Consider the following 20,183-nt stretch of genomic DNA (forward strand, 5'->3'; position numbering starts at 1 on the left):
TCTTCTGCCCTGTGTACAGATTTCTCACGTGCTCTGAGGGACATTTGTGTTTCCCATACGTAGTCACCTTCTGTAAACTGTTGCCGCTGTACGGATGTGTATGTTTCCCCTACGGGATTACTTCCCATGCATCCCTGCAGTATGGATGTTCATATAGATGTCAAACTTTGTTCCCATACGGATGCAGCTGGTTGCCGTATTGATGAGAATGGCTGCTGTACGGATGTAGCTGGTTGTGGTACGGATGAGAATGGTTGCCGTACATCAAAGAAAGGCTGTCGTACAACTAAGAAAGTTTGTCATACAGATGAGAATATCTCTTCCTGTATCTTATTCTTTTGCACATTGTTTTGTATGTCATTCTTTGTGATTTGGAACTCCCCTAGTATGGCTCCTCTTCTCCATTGTATAGATGTCCGTATGGATATGTCCTCAACCGCTCCTTCCACCCTTCCTTTGTGTCGTACAGATATCGTACGGCTAGGTGAGCTGCTTCTTCCTGTCCTCCTTCTCTGTCAATTATCGTGATGTTTTCTAACTCTTTATAAGGAGTCGGTTAATTTCTGCTTCTCGGTCACTTCCACTTTTTACTTTTCGTACTTTATCCTCTTCTGCATTTATAAAATAGCTACTTGCCAATTTATTCCTTTTCTCATACACTTTTAACTTAGAACCATTGACTAGGTCTCTGATAGGTTTTTTATCCAAAGTAGATAACTTTATTGCTCCATTCTCCTTTATTTCTGATATTTTAAATTGTCCTAGCCATTGGACTTTAAATTTTCTTGGTTTTATTTCATTTTTCCCATTGTATTGTAATACCAGTTGTCCTTGCTTAAAATCCATTTTCTTTAAATGCTTGTCATGCCAAAATTTTTGTCTTTGCTCGGACACCTCTATACTCCATTGGGCAAATGTCCTCTTTTCATCGAGTTTGAGTAAAGTACATAATCTTTCCTTGAGGCTCTCCTCATCCCCCAATCTGTTTTCGAATGCCACCCGTAAGCTTGGTACTACATGTTCCATTGGTACCACAGCCTCCTGTCTGTACATAAGTGAAAAGGGAGTATGTCTAGTAATAGCCTTATATGTAGTCCTGTATGCCTAGACCGCTGATGGGATTCGTTCTTCCCAATCCTGCCCTTCTACTCCACAAGTTTTAAATAGGATTGCCACTATCACTTTATTCGTGGCCTCTACTTGGCCATTTGCTCTTGGATAATAAGGACTAGAGAAGGAATGAAAATTTTTATACTTGTCATCCTCTTAATGGTATGATTGACAAAATGTACTCCCCGGTCACTTGTTAGCTGGAGTGGAATCCCAAATTTGATGACTATTTGTTCATACAGAAATCTGGCCGTGTTGAGAGCGGTGTTGTCTAGAAGAGCCCATACTTCAGCCCATTTTGTTGAGTACTCTATTGCCACCACTATGTACTTACACCAATGACTTTTGCTTATTGGTAAGGGTCTTACAAAATCTAGTCCCCATTGTTCAATTCTTGTGGTTTGGAAGGAAATAATGGCATGAAGTCTCTTTTGAGTGGTCTTCTTGCTCTTTAACAAGTGTCACAACTCAATACCCATTTCCTAGCATCTGTGAACAATGTCGGCCACCATAGTCCTGCCAACAGCACCTTCCTCGCCGTAGTCTTTGGTCCCATGTGACCTCCCGCCAGCCATTCACGGGCCTTACTTAGAACCCCTAGAATTTCTCCCTCCATTACACATCTCCTCAGTATTCCGTCTGGGCCCATTTTGTACAATAACCCTTCAATTAGCTGGAATGTGCTACTTTTTAAGGCAATTTTTCTCCTTTCTGCTATAGGCATTTGCTTTGGAAAGGTTGCTATTGATAAGTAGTGTCCAATTTTCTCGTACCATTGAGGTAACACTGCAATTTGAAATAAGTGTGCATTTGGAAAATCCTCACACACCCCACTACTTAAAGCTTTCCCTGACTTGATCCTTGACAACTGATCAACAATCACGTGAGATTTGTCTGGCCTTACTATAATTTTAAATGTAAATTCTTGTAGTAGAATTAGCCATCTACTTTCTCTCCCTTGAATCACTGGTTTATTTACAAAGTACATTAGTGCTTGGTGGTCAACAAAAAATGTAAAGGGTGTAGCTAGTAAGTAATGTTTGAATTTATGCACTGCATACACCATACCTAATGCTTCCCGTTCTGTGGTACTGTAGTTACACTCTGCTTTAGATAGGAGCTTGCTTGCAAAATATACAGGATGATCCAACCCTTCCTTGTTTGTGCCAAAGTGACACCTATTGCATTATTGGAGGTGTCCACATGGACACGAAATTCTTTGTCCCAGTTGGGATATATGAGGATAGGGGCCTCGACTAATCTTTTCTTCAATTCTTGAAAGACTTCTTCCTGCTCTTCCTTCCACCCAAACCGCTCGCCTTTCCTAGTTAATCTTTCTAGTGGCATTGATACTTTAGTAAACCCTTTTATAAATCTTCTATAGTATCCTACATGACCCAGAAATGACTTGATACCTGTTATATTGGACGACGCTTCCATTTCCAAAATCACCTTGATCTTATTAGGATCTGTCTTCAATCCTTCTTTGCACACAATATGCCCAAGTAGTCTCCCGTGTGGAACCATGAACTTGCATTTTTGTGGATTGAGAGCTAATCTTTCTCTTTGACATTTTTCCATGCATTCTCCAAGGATTTTGAGGTGTTGCTCTTGCCCACTATAAACCATTTGCAGAGCATCCCTCCATTTTGTCCTCCTGCATTTTGACAATCTCATGCAAAATGTCCCCATTCATTACATCTCTTACATTGAATCATCGGCCTCCCCTTGGAATCATATTGGAGTGGCCAACACAATGTGTTGTTTGTTTACCATACTGGGTAAAGAAATAAATGCATACAAACAATGAATCGGAATAGCAGTATGAATAACAGAACTCCTTATTTTATTTGCATATGCCAGATATTACATTATGCTTATGATGATTTACAACAATCCCGGAGGGGGGGTATATATACATCTCGAAGAACCTTCCCAAAGGTGTCCGTCGGCTACATACAACATGTCGGCTACATAATAAGAACCTTTCCGATATTGACGTAGAACCTTCTCAATATCGACAACAAACATCTCGATACACACCTTGTTGGCCGATATTGACAACATACATCTTGATATCGACGACATACATCCTGATACTGACAGCATACATCCTGATACCGACGACATCCATTCCAATACTGACAGCATACATCCTGATACCGACGACATCCATTCCGATACTGACGACATCTATCCCGATACCATATTTACTGACAACATTGTTATTGCTATTGTTGTTGCTATTATTGTTACTTCCTCTCCTATTATTTCTGTATCCTCCTAGCGAGGCTTCTGAATTTGTGTTCTTTGGTGGAGTGGAGGGAGGTGTGGATTATCCCCCTGGGTTAAGAAGACTTGAGCACTCCTTGTTTTCAAATTATAGGGGCAATGTTTAATTGTGTGCCCTAGAACTTGACAAATCTCACAAAATGCTTTCTTCGGGCATGCTCCTTTAGTATGGCCTTCTTTTTCACACTCACTACACCAAAGTTCTCTCCCTTCTTTCTTTTCTTCCTTACTCCCTGCCACTTCCTTCATCAAATGCCTTAGGTCTTTTTTCAAGGCCTGAATGGTTTTGGATTCTTCTTCGCTCTCCTTAGAGCTTTCACTTGAACTTCTATGCCTTCTTGCCTTGGAAGTTTGACTCACGCTTTCTATATCCATGGCATGGGTACATGCATCTGCAAAGGTCGATGGTGGGACTATCTTCATCTTTTTCCTAAGGGACGGTGTTAATCCTTCGATGAACCATCGTTTCTTGAGTCCATCTGTCGGCTTGTTATCTAGTTTCCCTATCAACTCTTTCATTCTTTTGCTATAGGCTTTGACAAATTCACTCTTCCCTTATCTTGTGTTGTAAATCTCCATTACTATTTCATTGTCATCTCTCAGGAGTCTAAATTCTTCCTCGAAGGCTGTTTGGATGTTACTCTATGTGTTTTTCTTTGCTGCCCCCAAATCCGTATACCAATCAATGGCAATACCCCTTAATGTGGCCTAAAAGGATTTTAACCATTTCGCTGCGTCATTTTGTCCATTCGCTTGCCATATTGTTATACATGTTTTATAGTGGCGAGTAGGGTCCTCCGAGCCATCCCTTGTGAACCTTGGTAATTTTTATTTGTTTATTGCCATTATGTGAAGACCTCCCGATGGAACACCTCCCGATGTAATACCTCCTGATGGAACACTTCCTAATGGAACACCTCCTCCTGATGGAACACTCCCTCCCAACTGGGAGTTTGTTCTCGAGGAGAAACTACTGAGAGTATTCCCTTCTTCTTGACTTTGCTCCTGTCTGAAGTCTCTCCTTGCTGGTGTCTCTGGATTTTTGTATCCCAACTTCCTTGTTGGTGTCTCTGAGATGGCCAAATTTGCTATTCCTTCAATTCTATGCTCGATCAACCCTTCTTGGATTCTTGTGGAATCCCTTTGTCCTCCTTTCCAGTTATGACGTCTCTCCTCCTGCTCTTAGAGACTGGAGACGTAGTATCCTCAAGGCGACTTCTTCCTCAGTTTCTTCCCCTTGTGCCCGCCTAGGATATATATTTGGGAGCAGGGGTATGAATCATTTTAATGTTTGTTTCCTTTTTTGGAATCTTCATGTTCTTCACGCTCCCTCATCCTCCTTTCCTCAAATTGTTGTAGTACTTGTTGTCTCCTCCTTTCCCTTTGTGTCCCAACTCTTTCCTCTTCCACTCGTAACAAATTTCGTGCTAACAGGCGAGGGATCTCTCCCAGGAGATCGTACACTATTGGTGGCACGAAAAGTTCATCGCGTATCGTACCTTCAAGGACCATTCTCTCACGGGCTTCCCTTTGTATGTACTAATCGACTGCAACTTCCCAGGCAGTTACCAGATCATGTGTCAACTGATCTATCTTGGTTATTTCCTCCTCTTCCCTGTCACTATTTCTTACTTGGATGAGCGGTACAAAAGGCCTTCCCATTACTCCATCCTGCTGACCTCCAGGTTTGGACTTAGGTAACGGTGCCAAAAATGTAGAGTGAAAATATCACTTAAGTTTCACAATACAAAGATATGCCAATCACACTGAATGGTCCAATTGATACATATTAAGTAAAAACCTAACACATCATTCATACCAAAACACCAATAGGCAAGGAAATGATTTCTTTATTAATACCAAAAACCAACATGAGTACATTACCAATGTTCTAGACATTTATAGAAGGGTCGGTTTGTTGGAAACCAACCGATGCATTTCCTGACCACCTAACTACCCAGCCCGACTAGCTTTAACAAGTACTAACCATAATGGTTACTTTATTCAGACTACATTATGTAAAGATTGTTATGATCCAATTTTTTTCTGAACAAATCTATATTATCAACACTCCCTCTTAGCTAGGGAAGATAAAGAATATAACCAAGTGTATTTGTGTGTGTATCACAATAGGCTCATCTATTGTGAGAAGAGATATCATCTAACTCCTAATATTGGAGGATATAATATTCTCAAGAATATCAAGTCACATGACATTCTTCTTATATATCCAAGTTATGATATGTGCACTGATATCAAGTCTCATGATGTCTACCATAACAAATCATGCCATATCCACCATGATGATCTCATTAGGAACCTAATGACTTTCAACTAATATCAAGTCTCATGATATCTATCAAAATGTCCAAGAGATACTAATTATCATGACATGTCCACAAATATCAAGTCACATGTTGTTCATCATGATAGTGAATTATACGTTAAACATCTTTTATATATATATATATATTAGTACAAATAAACATACCAAGTTTCTTTCTGAAGTGTTCAACTTTAAGTGTGGAGAGAGGCTTGGTGAGAATGCTTGTTGTTTGATCGCTTGTACTAATATAATCCAACTGGATCACATTCCTTTCTACCATGTCTTTCACACAGTGGTAAAGAATCTCTATGTGCTTTGATTGATCATGGAATACTGGATTCAATGAAAGCTTAATACAACTCTGATTATCATAGTGGATGGTAGTAGGTTTCAGAGGCTCACCAAATTGTCCCACAATCAGTTTTCAATTGCTCCCATAGAGGCTGCAATGTATTTGCCTTTTGTTGAATTTTGTGCCATTGAAGATTGTTTGTTGCTTATCCAAGATATCATAGCTGATCCCAAACTGAAGCAACATCTTGATGTACTTTTTTGATCAATTACACTTTCAACCCAATCTTCATGTAGATCTAGGTCAACATTTTCATATTTAAGACCATATCTAATAGTACCTTGAAGGTACCTCAATATATGCTTTGTAACAACAAGGTGTATCTCTCATGGTTTGTACATAAACTGGCTCAAAGCATTCACTACACAACAAATATTGGGTTGAGTGTTAACTAGGTACACCAATTATCCAATTATCTCTCTATAAAGAGTAGGATCTGCAAATCTAGATTCTGCTGTTACCTCTTTTAACTTATGTAAGTTAGTTTCCATTGGTGTAGACATTAACCTATAATTTAACATTCCAAATCTCTTCAAAATATCAATATTATATTTTCCTTGATTCAAAGGAATACCATCAAGTTTTTGCTAGACTTCCAATCCAAGGAAGTAGTGTAACATGCCCAAGTCCTTCACGTTGGATTCCGAGGCCAGGTCCTTACATTGGACAATAAGGTGATCTTCCCCTGTAATTAGCAAGTCATCAACATATAGAATTAGTATTAACATATCACCTTTAATAACTTCAAAATAGAAATTTGGGTTTGCATCATTCTTTGTAAACCCTAGTGCTATAAGGTAGTTTTCAATCCTTTCATACCAGGGTCAGGGAGCCTATTTAAGTCCGTGTAGGGCTTTCTTAAATTTGCATACATGTGAGGCTGCATTATGAATCAAAAACCTATAGGTTGTTCTAGGTAGATTTCTTCTTCAATAGTCCCATTCAAGAATGCAATTTTTACATCCATTTGGTGGATCTTCCATCCTTTAGTTACTGCAATAGCTATAATTTCTCTGATAGAAGTATATCGGGCAATAGGGGCAAACGTCTCTTTGTAATCAATGCCTTCCTTTTGTGAGAACCCTCTGGCAACAAAATGTGCTTTGTGTTTCTCTATACTGCCATCTGCAACATGTTTGATTTTGAAGAACCATTTGGAAGAGACAAAAAATTTCTTTTTAGGTTTAGGTACTATTTCCCATGCATCGTTTTTCAAAATGGATTGATACTCCTCTGTCATAGCATCTTTCCATACTTGACGCTTCATCTCTTTAGTAACACTAGTAGGTTTTGAGTTAATGATTTCACTCATTAAGGAAACATAACTTGAGAATTTGTTGGGTCTCTTATTTTCTTTGAAGGTTCTTTGGGTGTTGCATAATTTTTAGCTTCCTCAATCATTTTCTTTGCCCAAAGTGGTTTCTTTTTGTTGTTATTATTTTGTTTTTTTCTTGATACTCCCTCTAAATCTTAGGAGCGGTTTGATTTTCATTTGTGGTTTCTTCTAAATACTCGCTCTGAAATTCAAGAGTAGAATCCTCATCCATATCTTTAGGTGAATCCCGAATTTTTAACTCATTAGAGCTCTTTGCCCTTTTGAAGGCAATATCTTCTTCAAAATGACATCTCCACTTAGCTCTAGTTGTCTTTGTCTAGGTATGTATATCGTGAAGGCTTTTGATGTTTAACTATAGCCTACAAAAATTCTTCTCCTTCTAGAAGGCTTTAATTTTGACCTCTTCTCTTTAGGCACATGGATGTAAACAGGGCAACCAAATATTCTTAAGTGACTTATGTCAGATTTTACACCAGTAAAAGCTTCTTCAAGAGTTATCTTTTCTAGGTGTGAGTGGGGGCATCTGTTTTGAATGTAGATAGTTGTCCTAGAAGCTTCTGCCCAAAATGAGGTTTCTAAGTTTTGGTCATATAACATTGCTCTTGCAACTTCTACAATAGTTCTATTGTTCCTCTCGACAACAACATTTTGTTGAGGATTATAGGGTACAATAAATTCCTTAATCTCGATATTTACATAGAATTCTTTAAAAGTTTTTGAGGTGTATTCCTTGCCATTGTCTATTCTCAATATTTTAATTTTCTTTCTAGAAGAGTTAAGGGTTTTGAATTTGTTAAATCTTTTAAGGATTTCCTTTGATTCTTTACACATGAGAAAGTATATCCATGTCTTTTTGGAGAAGTCATCCACAGAAGTTACATGATATAGGAATCCTCCCACGAGAGTATAGACACGGGTCCACATAAGTCAAAGTGGACTAATTCTAATATATTTTGAAACTCAAACTATTTTGAAAAGTTCCCTTAGTGTTTTTCTCTAAGGCACACTCTTTGCATTCCCCATTATGAGTCTAATTTAGTTTGGGTAGTCTTGTTACCAATCTTTCCATGGAGGCTAGAGCGTGAAAGTGAATATGTCCTAATCTTCGATGTTAGATCTCATTTGAGCCAAAAGTTTCAGTGACGAGGGCTTGTTTTGTCTTGATGCAAAGTTTGTATAGATATCCTTGCCTTATACCTAGGGTTTGAGCTTTCTTTAATGTAGAGTTCTTTGGCCATGCTAGAACTTTCCCATCCATGAAGGTAACCCTATATCTGTTGTCTTCTAGGGAAGATATGGATACTAAATTTCTCTTAATTGTAGGTTCAAATTGTACACCAGCCAGTTGAATAGAGATGCCTGATTCCAATTTGATGGTGCAAGTTCCAACTCCTTTTACTAGATGTGCAAAATCATCCCCATTTGTGACTTCTTCATTAGTTTCTTCTATCATTGTATCTAGGTGTTCTCTGAATCGTGTGATGTGCCTTGATGACCCACTATCAATCACCCAAGTGTTAAATTTGTTTGACACATGATTTGATAATGTTGAGTAGAAAACAAATTTCTCAGAATCATGTTCTATATTTTTTTTTCCAACCTTGGAAAATGGTGCTTGTTTCTTTGTTTTGTCAGGACATTTGACTACATAGCGTCCATACTGATCACATCTAAAACATTGAATTTGGGAAATTTTTTTCCTTTGCTTGGATGAACCCTTTCCATGAAAATTTCTCTTCCTTCTGAGATTCTTCTTACCTTTCTTATGAGAATTTGTGTTTAAAACATGAATATCCTCATCTAAATCTTTTTGTTTGTTTCCATTTGTTATCTATCTAGTTTCTTCTTATCGACAGCCAAATCTTAATTGGTCAAATTTTGGGAGTTTTGATCTTGCACTTATTCCTTGAACAAATGACTCCCATAAATTTGGTAGGCCACCTTAAGCCATTAGAGTTAACTCTTTGCTATCAATTACATATCCAACTATTGATAGGTCTCTTAGCTCAGTGATTCTCATAAAGTATGCATTGATGGATTCTCTCTCGTTCATGCTTATGTGATTGATTTGCCTCTTTAGAGCAAGGGTTCTGCCGGTGTTATTTATTTCAAATGTGCTTTCAAGGGATTTAAACATAAGGTATGCAGTTTCATGTTTTGCCAATATGGGTACTATATGATCCCTTATTGCATCCACTATAAGTTTTATGGCCTTTCATTGTTCTCAATCCATTGATTTTTCTCTAGGTCATTCTCACCTTTGTCTTCTTCACAGGGTGTGAAGAGACCATCCAGTATCACTCCCTCTAGATTGGTCAGACACTGTACTAGTCTCTTCAAGCAGCGACACTCCTCCAGCGGTTCTCGGTGATGATCTATGACTTTGAATCATCCACGGTTATATCTTTCTGTGACTGATATCTTTGTACCAAGGAAGGATCCTTAGTCCTTACCTTGGTTTTCTTGGTTCATGTCTTATTTTGTTTCTTCTCAATCACTGTTTGGTGCTCCTGCTTTGGCCGACTCTTCTATTTGTATGCTCAGTCCCATAAACCCTTTATGGTTTTTTGTTGGACATTAATATTATTATCTTATCTTATCTTTCACAAATGAGTCTAATTTATTCTCCTTTAGTAACATCATAATTCTGAGTTTCCATGATATGAATTTGTTGGAACCTTCAAGACGATCCTCAAATCTGATCATACTCGACATTGTGAAGAATGAGATGTGACTGCAATATCAAGGATGAGTAATTTGATATCTCAAATTTCATTTGGATCTTACTTAGCAAGGCTCTAATACCATGTTAATCTAAATTAAATTTGTATCAGATTAGAGTATTAGATGTCAGAATTGAATGATTACTAATCTCTGATTTGATGTTTGTAGATTCCGATCTGAATATTATAGTCTTGATCTATCTCAATTGTATGTGAAGTAGATTCAATATTTACAAATATTGAATGTCGAATTATAATTGCAAAACTCAGAGTAAGGCAGAGCATTTATGAATTCCGATGCTCTCTAGCCTGATCGGGTATAGGTATAAATATGATATGAAAGGCTAAGTATTGGGTGGACATGTCCCCACAAAGTGTAAACATGTCCACTCAATTCATGCCTTTACATTGGAAATGATTTCTAATGCAAATTAGACCGATTACCAATTAGTGTTTAATCATTAGTTTGTTTAAACAAACCTCTACAATAGTCACCAATCTGAAAAGCAAATAATAAGACTTAAATCTGAGATCACTATATAAGGTGAACATGAAAAGAACAAGAAAGAATCTGCAGAGACAGATCGATGATATACTTGGATATAAGGATCAGATTTATTTGATGATAATAATTTGTATTCTAATATGTTTGTATATGTATTAATATAAGCAAGCTATATTGGAATGTATGCATGTTATATACAGATTATTATAATCCAATTTTTATCTGAACAAAGCTATATTTTAACAATATCAATTGATCCAACTTTGGTATGGGTCCTTTTGTCTCCTTTTTTGAGCATTTAGGATTCAGGAAATATATATACTTGAGTCGATTGAAAACCAACGCTGCAAGTGATTATATGACAAAAAAATGGTTTATATACATATTTAAGTTTTGGCTTTTACAAAATTAATATCTTATATGTGATATAGGCATTTCCTTTGATGTGCAGTTGAAAAATGATCATTTCAGTAGAAGAAGGCTTGAAAAAAAATACACTTCTTTTAAATTATCAACTCAAGCTTTTGAGAAGATAAACAGTATGCTGATACCCTCTTCTACAGATCAATCTCCACCAGTTATCAAGAAACAAGTGAGTAACAAACAAATCTTTTTTATCTTTTGATTTTAAGGTAGAGTTTGGAACTTGAAGGCTAAAGAAAATACTGTGATATTGGATTCCTGCAGGATCGTTTTGAACGTGTTGTGAGTATCACGACTGATACATTAGCTTTAAAAGCTTGCAGCTATGAGAGACTAAAATTTGAGGTGACTCTAGAAGCTAGTCATTGTTTGTTTCTACAGTAGATGTTGAGAATTTTTTTATTAATGCTTTCCAATATGGAATGAAGCTTGGAAATTGTAACTGAAGCCCTATCTACCAGTGGACACATCATGTGCCATTTGGTTCTCTTTTGTCAAATGTTGCAAATATCTTCTTTACTTGAAAATATTTATCCACCTGTTATGCTTGGAAATCTTAAGTAATAAGGCCATTCCCTGGTCTAGCATCAATGAACTTTTCGGCTTAACCTATAATCTACATCCTATTTCATGAGATCTTGGTCCAGGATAGATAACCTGATGAAGCTTGCTTTATAATCTACACCTAACTTATGACGCCTTGGTTTAAATTTTTCTGTGATCCATAGTGTTTCACTAAGTCATCATTCATTTTGCAGTTCTTGTTTTGAATATCTTGTGAATGTAGTCAATTATTTCAACAAAGCATAACAAATTTAATAGACTGCCCTATTTCTGAAGATATAATTGAATGCATTGTCAATAATGTATTCACTATGTTTCCATATGTTGCTTACAAAAAGCAACAAAAATATATGATTAGAAATAGTTCCCTGTTACTTTTTTAACTGTAGCATAACTTTCCAATTAGTAAGGTTAATGTGTTTGTCACCCGTAAACATGTACTCAGTTTAAAAAGTAGTCTCCACAAAAGTTTGTGTAACCAATTCTATTAACAGTTTGTTTGTCAGGCTTATTTATCTGAGGACTAAATTATTATAGTTCAAATTTTCTTACTTGTCATCCTAAAGTTTTGTTCACATTTTTCATTCTGAAGGTAATCTGGTTGTCAGAATGATATTGGCTACACTGTGATTTCGTTTCCCTCTTATGAGTTCAATCAAGGCCATGAATTGAACACCATTTAAAAGTCTTCATAGTTTAATGTGGGTTTTCAGACGGTGATCAAAACACTCAACTTTATTATGGCAATCCATATGCCAGAGTTGTCTCAATGTGGCTATGCTGCATCTGGGTCTTTTTGGCTGCTATTCACATGTTTGCATATGTACATTGCTTAAATTGAGGTTTTCTTCTCAATCTTTATGGATTTGTTAAGGACAATGTTTTGGCCCAATGGAGTCTACTATGTCCTTTCAGTTGCTGTAAGAAACAAAATAGGAAGGACAACTAATACTAATAGTAAACCCTTATTTTTGTGCTTGATTGTAAGTGTTGAATGATATGATAAATGTCAAGAGTTGTAGTCAACTGTTTTCTAAGAACTAGTTTAGCTTTCTGTTATTGTCTTTCTGATAACATGAAAGTTGAATCTCTAAGAAAATAACTGTTGTTATGGCCAAGTAAACCCGTACAATAGTTTCTGATTAAGTTCTAAAGCTCAGAATTTTATGCATGTCATATCTGTGAAAGAGATTTCATAGCAAATTATCCAATTACGGAAGACTTTGATATAGAATCTCTGAGCCATTTCGATTACTAAAAACATGTACCAATTTGGAATTAAAGTTGTTTTGAATGTGGAGTACAAGTGCAATGTCTATGTTGATTAATTTGCACCTCTTCTTGTTTCTATCCCTGCCTTGTAGGTTGAATACGGACTAAAACGAGGAACAACAGATAATTCTTATATTATTAAAGGTCCACTGGGAACAGCATTGATAGATGTACCAGATCAAGCTTTCACAGATGAATACATCAGGACTCTCACGAACACAAAAGATATTGACTTGCTAAAATATGTTATTATTGGACACTTGAGTCCTAAACGGATCGACAGTTTGATTGCTCTTGGCGAATTACTCGAACAGAAACCTTCATTTGGTAATTTCAAATTTACTTTTGTTGTTTTAGCTTGGAAAGGTACGAGGCTTCCAGTTTCAGGTATCCGTGGTATTTATTTGTCCATAGACAGTAGAGTAGTCCTAAGTTTTTGTTGGATAAGCACTAGAGTTTAGAATCAAAACAGAAATAATAGAACATTATTCTATTCCTAATTATTTGTTAGTTATTTGTAATTTCTTTTGTTCTAGATCAATAAAGTAAAATAAAATATAATTTTTTAAAGGATTGTTTTTAGGAAGGAGAGATGGCAGTAGTTCACTTCTAGAAGCATTTTTTAAAACAGGCATATAAGGGTAACATCAACTAAGATGGCACGTAGGTTAGAGTGATGTGTTGAACAAGTGCAATTTTAGATTCCTTTTTAATGTGTACCGGAGCACTGTTGACAAATATGTCATTATAAGTTATCAACTACAATGATCTCTTCAACAGAATAACTTCTGTCTTGTCCATGTGTTGCCTGATTGTAGAAACCATTTCATTTATGCTGCAAGTTGAATTCCTAACCAAGCCGAAGCAAGAAACTAGCTTTCCAAGGACTCTGTAATGTAATTCCTAAAAGTTTTGTCCAAATTGGAATTGCATGGCACTAGAACAAATTTAAGGGTGTAATAACCCCAATAGGTTATAACTTCTTCAATCACAAAAAATCCTTATACTGCAGTTGTTTGACATTTCGTCAAACACTTTGCAAGCAAGGGTTATCTGACTGATATAACTTTTCAGATTGCTGCAGTGATTCTTGTTTGGATTTGCCTCAAAGAGAATGCTTACAAAAAGACTCCAGATTGTCTAAACAATGACCTAATATGAATGTGCAACTAAATTTTGGCAATATTCAATACATATATGTGACTTAAACTACTTGCAAAATGCAGCTACAGCAATTAGTAATTATGACAAATACTTTGGATGCAACCTAGGATGGGATTAATGCACTTACAACCAAGTGGCATTAATATAAACACTTAGTATGCAAAATTATAACATTATTTATGCCAAAAAGAGAATTTACAACCAATTGATATTTTGTCAAACAATTGGAATGCAAACTAATAAGCTGATCATCAACTCTAAGAGTTGCAATATAGATAGTCTAAAAATTACAACGCTCTTTCAATTGCAAAATCCTAGCCTTCCTTTGATACCAATAATGCCAATTGGCAAACAAAGACAAGTACAATGTAAAATAATGAAGTGCTAAAGCTATATTTTGTACTCAGCTGAAAACCTACATTTCTCAGAAAATATGCCAAATGAGAAGTGAAGAACCTGATTGTGGATGGCTGTAATATTTTCCTTCAATGCTGCCCCTTTTGCTTTGCTTTTTTTCGATTTGCTTTTACCAGTTGCTTTTTCCAACTGCTTTTTCGGATTGCTTTTTTCGGAGCTGCTTTTTTGGCCTTTTTTTTCGAACTGCTTTTTCGGCCTACTTTTTTCGAACTACTTTTTCGGCCTACTTTTTTCGAACTGCTTTTTCGGCTTCCTTTTTCGAACTGCTTTTTCGGCCTGCTTTTTTCGAGTTGCTTTTTCGGCCTGCTTTTTGTACTCAAATATTTTTCCTCAATGTAGCACAAATAGAAGACTGAAGTATCTTCCTCCCAGCTGCAATAATTCAAGTGATATTTCACACCCTCAAAATTGCGTACCAATTGAGAGTTTTCGTTCTCAATGGCCAATTGTGACTATTGTAGAAACCTTAGGCTCCACAATGCACATCAAAAAACATCAACATCAACAACAACAAATCTGGATGATTAGAATGAAGCCTGGGGTGCCTATTTATTCTTTTTCCTCCACTTTATCCAGAAGCTTCTAGAATATTATTTTATTTTATCTATTAAGTGACTTTGTAAAATATTTTATAATTCAAGTCACTTTATTAAATTAATTAAATATAAAGTTACCTTTTAATATTTATTTATTTGATAACTTTATAAATAATTAACTTAATACCACTTATTTATTTAATTAAAATAACTAATTAGTCATCCTCATAAAATATTCATTATTTTGGACAACCTAATTAATTAAATTAATTAAATCAAATTGCCTCCAAAATGGGGACATGACAGTCCGCCCTTCCTGAAATTGCTTGTCCCCAAGCAATGGCTGAACAATAAACCAATCAATCCGCTTGGATCCCAAATGTAGTCATGTACTATACTGCTATCAATCAACACAGGCTCTTGCAATATCCTTTGCAATATAACCAAGAGGAATCCATAATCAAACTGACAATTACAGCTCAGCCAAGCTCCAAAATTACAACTGCCAACACAGTAAATACCATCAACGCATCCCACTGGCCTATACGGGATGTACAATCCAACTCTACAACAATGGTGAACGCTCCCGAATGAAACTGTACCAAGTATGGAGAATCCACACATTGTACAACTCCTGCAGTCAACACAACTTTGCAGATCACCGGCCATTGTCTCATAACCATAACTCCCATGCACCGCTGATGGTGAAAAGACATCACAAGATAAACAGCAAGAAATGGAACCCAAACCAAATTTGCTTGCCATCAACTCCTCAACACAAGGATCAAATGCTAACTGATGTACATACCCTGCAGTATAATGTTGATAAAAAGAACCAACCTCAGTCAATAGCTCACCATGAACAAGTGATACAACCCACTGTGACTGATCACCAGCTAAGTCAGGAGATGTCATAGCCAAAGGAGTAGAATCAATAACAAAAACTGTTGAAGCATCACTCCCAAACTCCTACTCTAAGTCATCTATTATCAAGCTGTCAACCGCAGAACCTATCGCCATGTCATGCCCATCACAACTCTCATCCCGAAGCATCAAACCGTCCCATAACTGATGACAAGCACTAGGAACCAAAGTACATCTCTGTATCATCATCTCATCAACATGGTCATCAAAGGTAAATTGATGAGCATACCTCACAGTGTAATGCCGATAGAATGTGCCAATCTCAGTCAATGGCTCAGACTGCAATCGATCACTAACCAAGTTGCAACTGACTACTACCTTCGAAGACATCGCCAAGGGAGTAGTATTACTAGCAGGAACCATGCCAACTGCCGGCTCACCAACATCACACATGATCTTTGATACAACATCTCTAGTCTCCGTGCCGTCAGTACTAGAGGCCACCACCATGTTAGGCATACCACAACAATCTGCTACAGCTCAACTGAACTTGACTCTAGTGGGAACGAACCCGATATGCCAATGTTAGTATCAAGGATGGATGCATCCCCATCTCCACTGTCAATCTCGACCATGGACATCCTCGAATCACCAAACACCACAGCTTGTTACTGTACAGAATTTGGTAAAGACTGCAGTCGCTCTAACTCCATGGTCACCTTAGCCAAATGAAATTGTGACTCCTCAAAAGCCAACTGTGTACTCTCAAGAATCTCAGAAGTCACCTTGAGCTGCTGAGTAAGCTCACTCACCTCATCTTCCTTGGCCAATAATGCATCGTATGCTGTACTCCCCCACTCCATAAGATAATCTCTGTCGGCTACTAGCTGCATATAATTCTGTTTCAGAATCCGAATAGCCTCCCATAAAGAGTGGATCTCTGTCAAGGAAAAATAACTGCCTCCCTGCTCATCACTAGTAGGAGAACCCCATCCATAAACTGCTAACAACTGATGAGCAGCATCGAAATGCTGGCAAGCGATAGCAATGTCTAGCTCACTAACTCTCAATTGACTGGACACATGATGGCACTGGTTAGACTGTCTCCTACAAACCTCCTCTGACGCACTGTCTAAAGGAGTATCCTCAAAGTTACTGGTCTCTAGAGTATTACCATCCATATCTTGCGAATCAACTCCAAAGCTCATATCAACATACAGAGTATCAAAAACTGTAGCACTGTTGTCCAACTCCTCTGTACCACAAGAAACTGCCAAAGAAACTAAGTCTTCAAAACTGCCCACTGCATCCTCCCGGATGTCATCAATGCCAATATGATCCTGGGACTCATCTGTACACACTGCCAAATATGAAAGATCATCAACACATTCCAGCAAGAATGGTCGACTGGATATATGAACAAAGCCCAACACTGGTGTATAAAAACTAATACCAACATCGGACAAGCTGCTGGCACAAGAAAAGACAACACCGTGCAATCTGCTAATCAAATCCATGATATCACCCAAACAATCATTGCTACCAAAAAGTGATAAAGATCTCCAGCCGACTGAATCCCAAACGCCAATATAACAATCTCGAATCCATATCCGTAAACTAGAATCAGCTGGTAACTCAAGCAAACTCCTCACCTGAGTAATATGACTAATACCAACTAACTCCACATACTTGTCTGACATTTTCCCTGTATCCTGAATGTGAATGCAAGACGAACTCACAACATTATCAATGACCACATATGATCTGCCTGCCGCAGAAAACTGAGTATCAGAAGTGCAAGATGAAACTAAGCTCAGCTCCATGCCATGCTCATTCCCATGTCTCTCCCAGTCCTGTAATGCCAATGGAGTATTCATCCAAGAAGCTCGAATGTCCTCAAGCTCGCGAGAAAGCCTGTCAACTTCTTCCTCCTTCCTCCTCAAGGCATCTAAATAGTCTCTGACAAGTCTAAGAAGATGGTCACGATCTGATAGAAGATGTAAATAACTCAACTTCATCGTTCCCATTCCTTCCCTAATCGCATGTAAGTCAACACAAGAAGACTTCGCCTGAATTCCCTTGTGTCTACCCTGTAACTGAATCATCTAGATGTGATCCTCTATCATATCCCGCATCCTGTCATGATGAGATAATGAAGTCACAATACTGTCTTCGCTCACCTTCAGCTGGCTGGACAAATCATGTGAAGTACTACCATCCTCATGTGACGAAGCATCTAACTGTGCCTGGTACTCTCTCTCAGCAAAGTCATGAATGCTCAATGTCTGCTCATCTCTACCAGGTATCTCACCATCATGCACAACAACATCCTCATAATCATCATTTGAACCCACTATGCTGTAGTCACTGCCTGTTGGAACCAAACTGTCCTGAGTACCTGAGACATCACCCTTTGGCAACCTGTATACAACTGTCTCAACTTGAGTACCAAGTTGACAGTTACTATCCATCAGCGTAATATCCTTCACCACTTCTTCCTGTGGCTGAACTAAAACCTCTGACTGGTTGCAAACTTGTTTCTCGAACTCCTCATTAAGGTTCTTAGTAACATCTCTCACTGTATCAGTCAATGCTTTTCGAGAAGATTTGCCAAATCGAAATCCAGTCGACTTATCCACCTTAGCTGGGTCAGACATCCTGTCATTTATACGGTGGTGCTTAACCAACAGTTTAGACATGTTATGCCTTATTTTCCTAAGTTCATCTTGAATGTCTGAATAGCCATCCTTTCCACAATTCCGACTCTGGATACTGTGTCTATCAATTGTCCAAGATTGTGTCCTCAGAGACTTTGTACTGTACCTGTCCATTCTGGATAAAGTAGAGTGCTGATCACTCATGTAAGTTGGTTCTCACCCCACAGGATGGCAAGAAAACCGCTCTGATACCACTGTAATAACCCCAATAGGTTATAACTTTTTCAATCACAAAAAATCCTTATACTTCAGTTGTTTGACATTTCGTCAAACACTTTGCAAGCAAGGGTCATCTAACTGATATAACTTTTCAGATTGCTGCAGTAATTCTTGTTTGGATTTGCCTCAAGGAGAATGCTTACAAAAAGACTTCAGATTGTCTAAACAGTGACCTAATATGAATGTGCAACTAATTTTGGCAATATTCAATACATATATGTGACTTAAACTACTTGCAAAATGCAGCTACAGCAATTAGTAATTATGAAAAATACTTTGGATGCAACCTAGGATGGGATTAATGCACTTACAACCAAGTGGCATTAATATAAACACTTAGTATGCAAAATTATAACATTATTTATGCCAAAAAGAGAATTTACAACCAATTGATATTTTGTCAAACAATTGGAATGCAAACTAATAAGCTGATCATCAACTCTAGAGTTGCAATATAGATAGTCTAAAAATTACAACGCTCTTTCAATTGCAAAATCCTAGCCTTCCTTTGATACCAATAATGCCAATTGGCAAACAAAGACAAGTACAATGTAAATTAATGAAGTGCTGAAGCTATATTTTGTACTCAGCTGAAAACCTACATTTCTCAGAAAATATGCCAAATGAGAAGTGAAGAACCTGATTGTGGATGGCTGTAATATTTTCCTTCAATGCTGCCCCTTTTGCTTTGCTTTTTTCCGATCTGCTTTTACCAGTTGCTTTTTTCGGATTTGCTTTTTCGTTTTTGCTTTTTCGAACTGCTTTTTCGGATTGCTTTTTTCTGAGCTGCTTTTTCGGCCTTTTTTTTTCGAACTGCTTTTTCGGCCTGCTTCTTTCAAATTGCTTTTTCAACCTGCTTTTTTCGAACTTCTTTTTCGGCCTGCTTTTTCGAGCTGCTTTTTCGGCCTGCTTTTTTCGAGCTGCTTTTTCGGCCTGCTTTTTGTACTCAAATATTTTTTCTCAATGTAGCACAAATAGAAGACTGAAGTATCTTCCTCCCAGCTGCAATAATTCAAGTGATATTTCACACCCTCAAAATTGCGTACCAATTGAGAGTTTTCGTTCTCAATGGCCAGTTGTGACTATTGCAGAAACCCTAGGCTCCATAATGCACATCAACAAACATCAATATCAACAACAACAAATATGGATGATTAGAATGAAGCCCGGGGTGCCTATTTATTCTTTTTTCTCCACTTTATCCAGAAGCTTCTAGAATATTATTTTATTTTATCTATTAAGTGACTTTGTAAAATATTTTATAATTCAAGTCACTTTATTAAATTAATTAAATATAAAGTTACCTTTTAATATTTATTTATTTGATAACTTTACAAATAATTAACTTAATACCACTTATTTA

The 20,183-nt window shown here is 37.2% G+C and overlaps 1 protein-coding gene across 1 annotated transcript in view; it reads left to right on the forward strand.

Annotated features, from left to right (window-relative positions):
* LOC149545133 (uncharacterized) overlaps positions 1-20,183 on the forward strand; it is a 106,628-nt gene that overhangs the window by 5,700 nt on the left and 80,745 nt on the right. The window contains exons 3-5 of the mRNA XM_089790529.1: positions 11,096-11,236; positions 11,332-11,412; positions 12,996-13,230. Of these exons, the coding sequence (XP_089646655.1) occupies positions 11,096-11,236; positions 11,332-11,412; positions 12,996-13,230 (457 nt within the window). The remainder of the gene's footprint in view (positions 1-11,095; positions 11,237-11,331; positions 11,413-12,995; positions 13,231-20,183) is intronic.

This window comes from Cupressus sempervirens, chromosome 7 (assembly GCF_028749045.1).
Source record: "Cupressus sempervirens isolate cs-2001-9-10 chromosome 7, ASM2874904v1, whole genome shotgun sequence".
NCBI classification, from domain to species: Eukaryota; Viridiplantae; Streptophyta; class Pinopsida; order Cupressales; family Cupressaceae; genus Cupressus; species Cupressus sempervirens.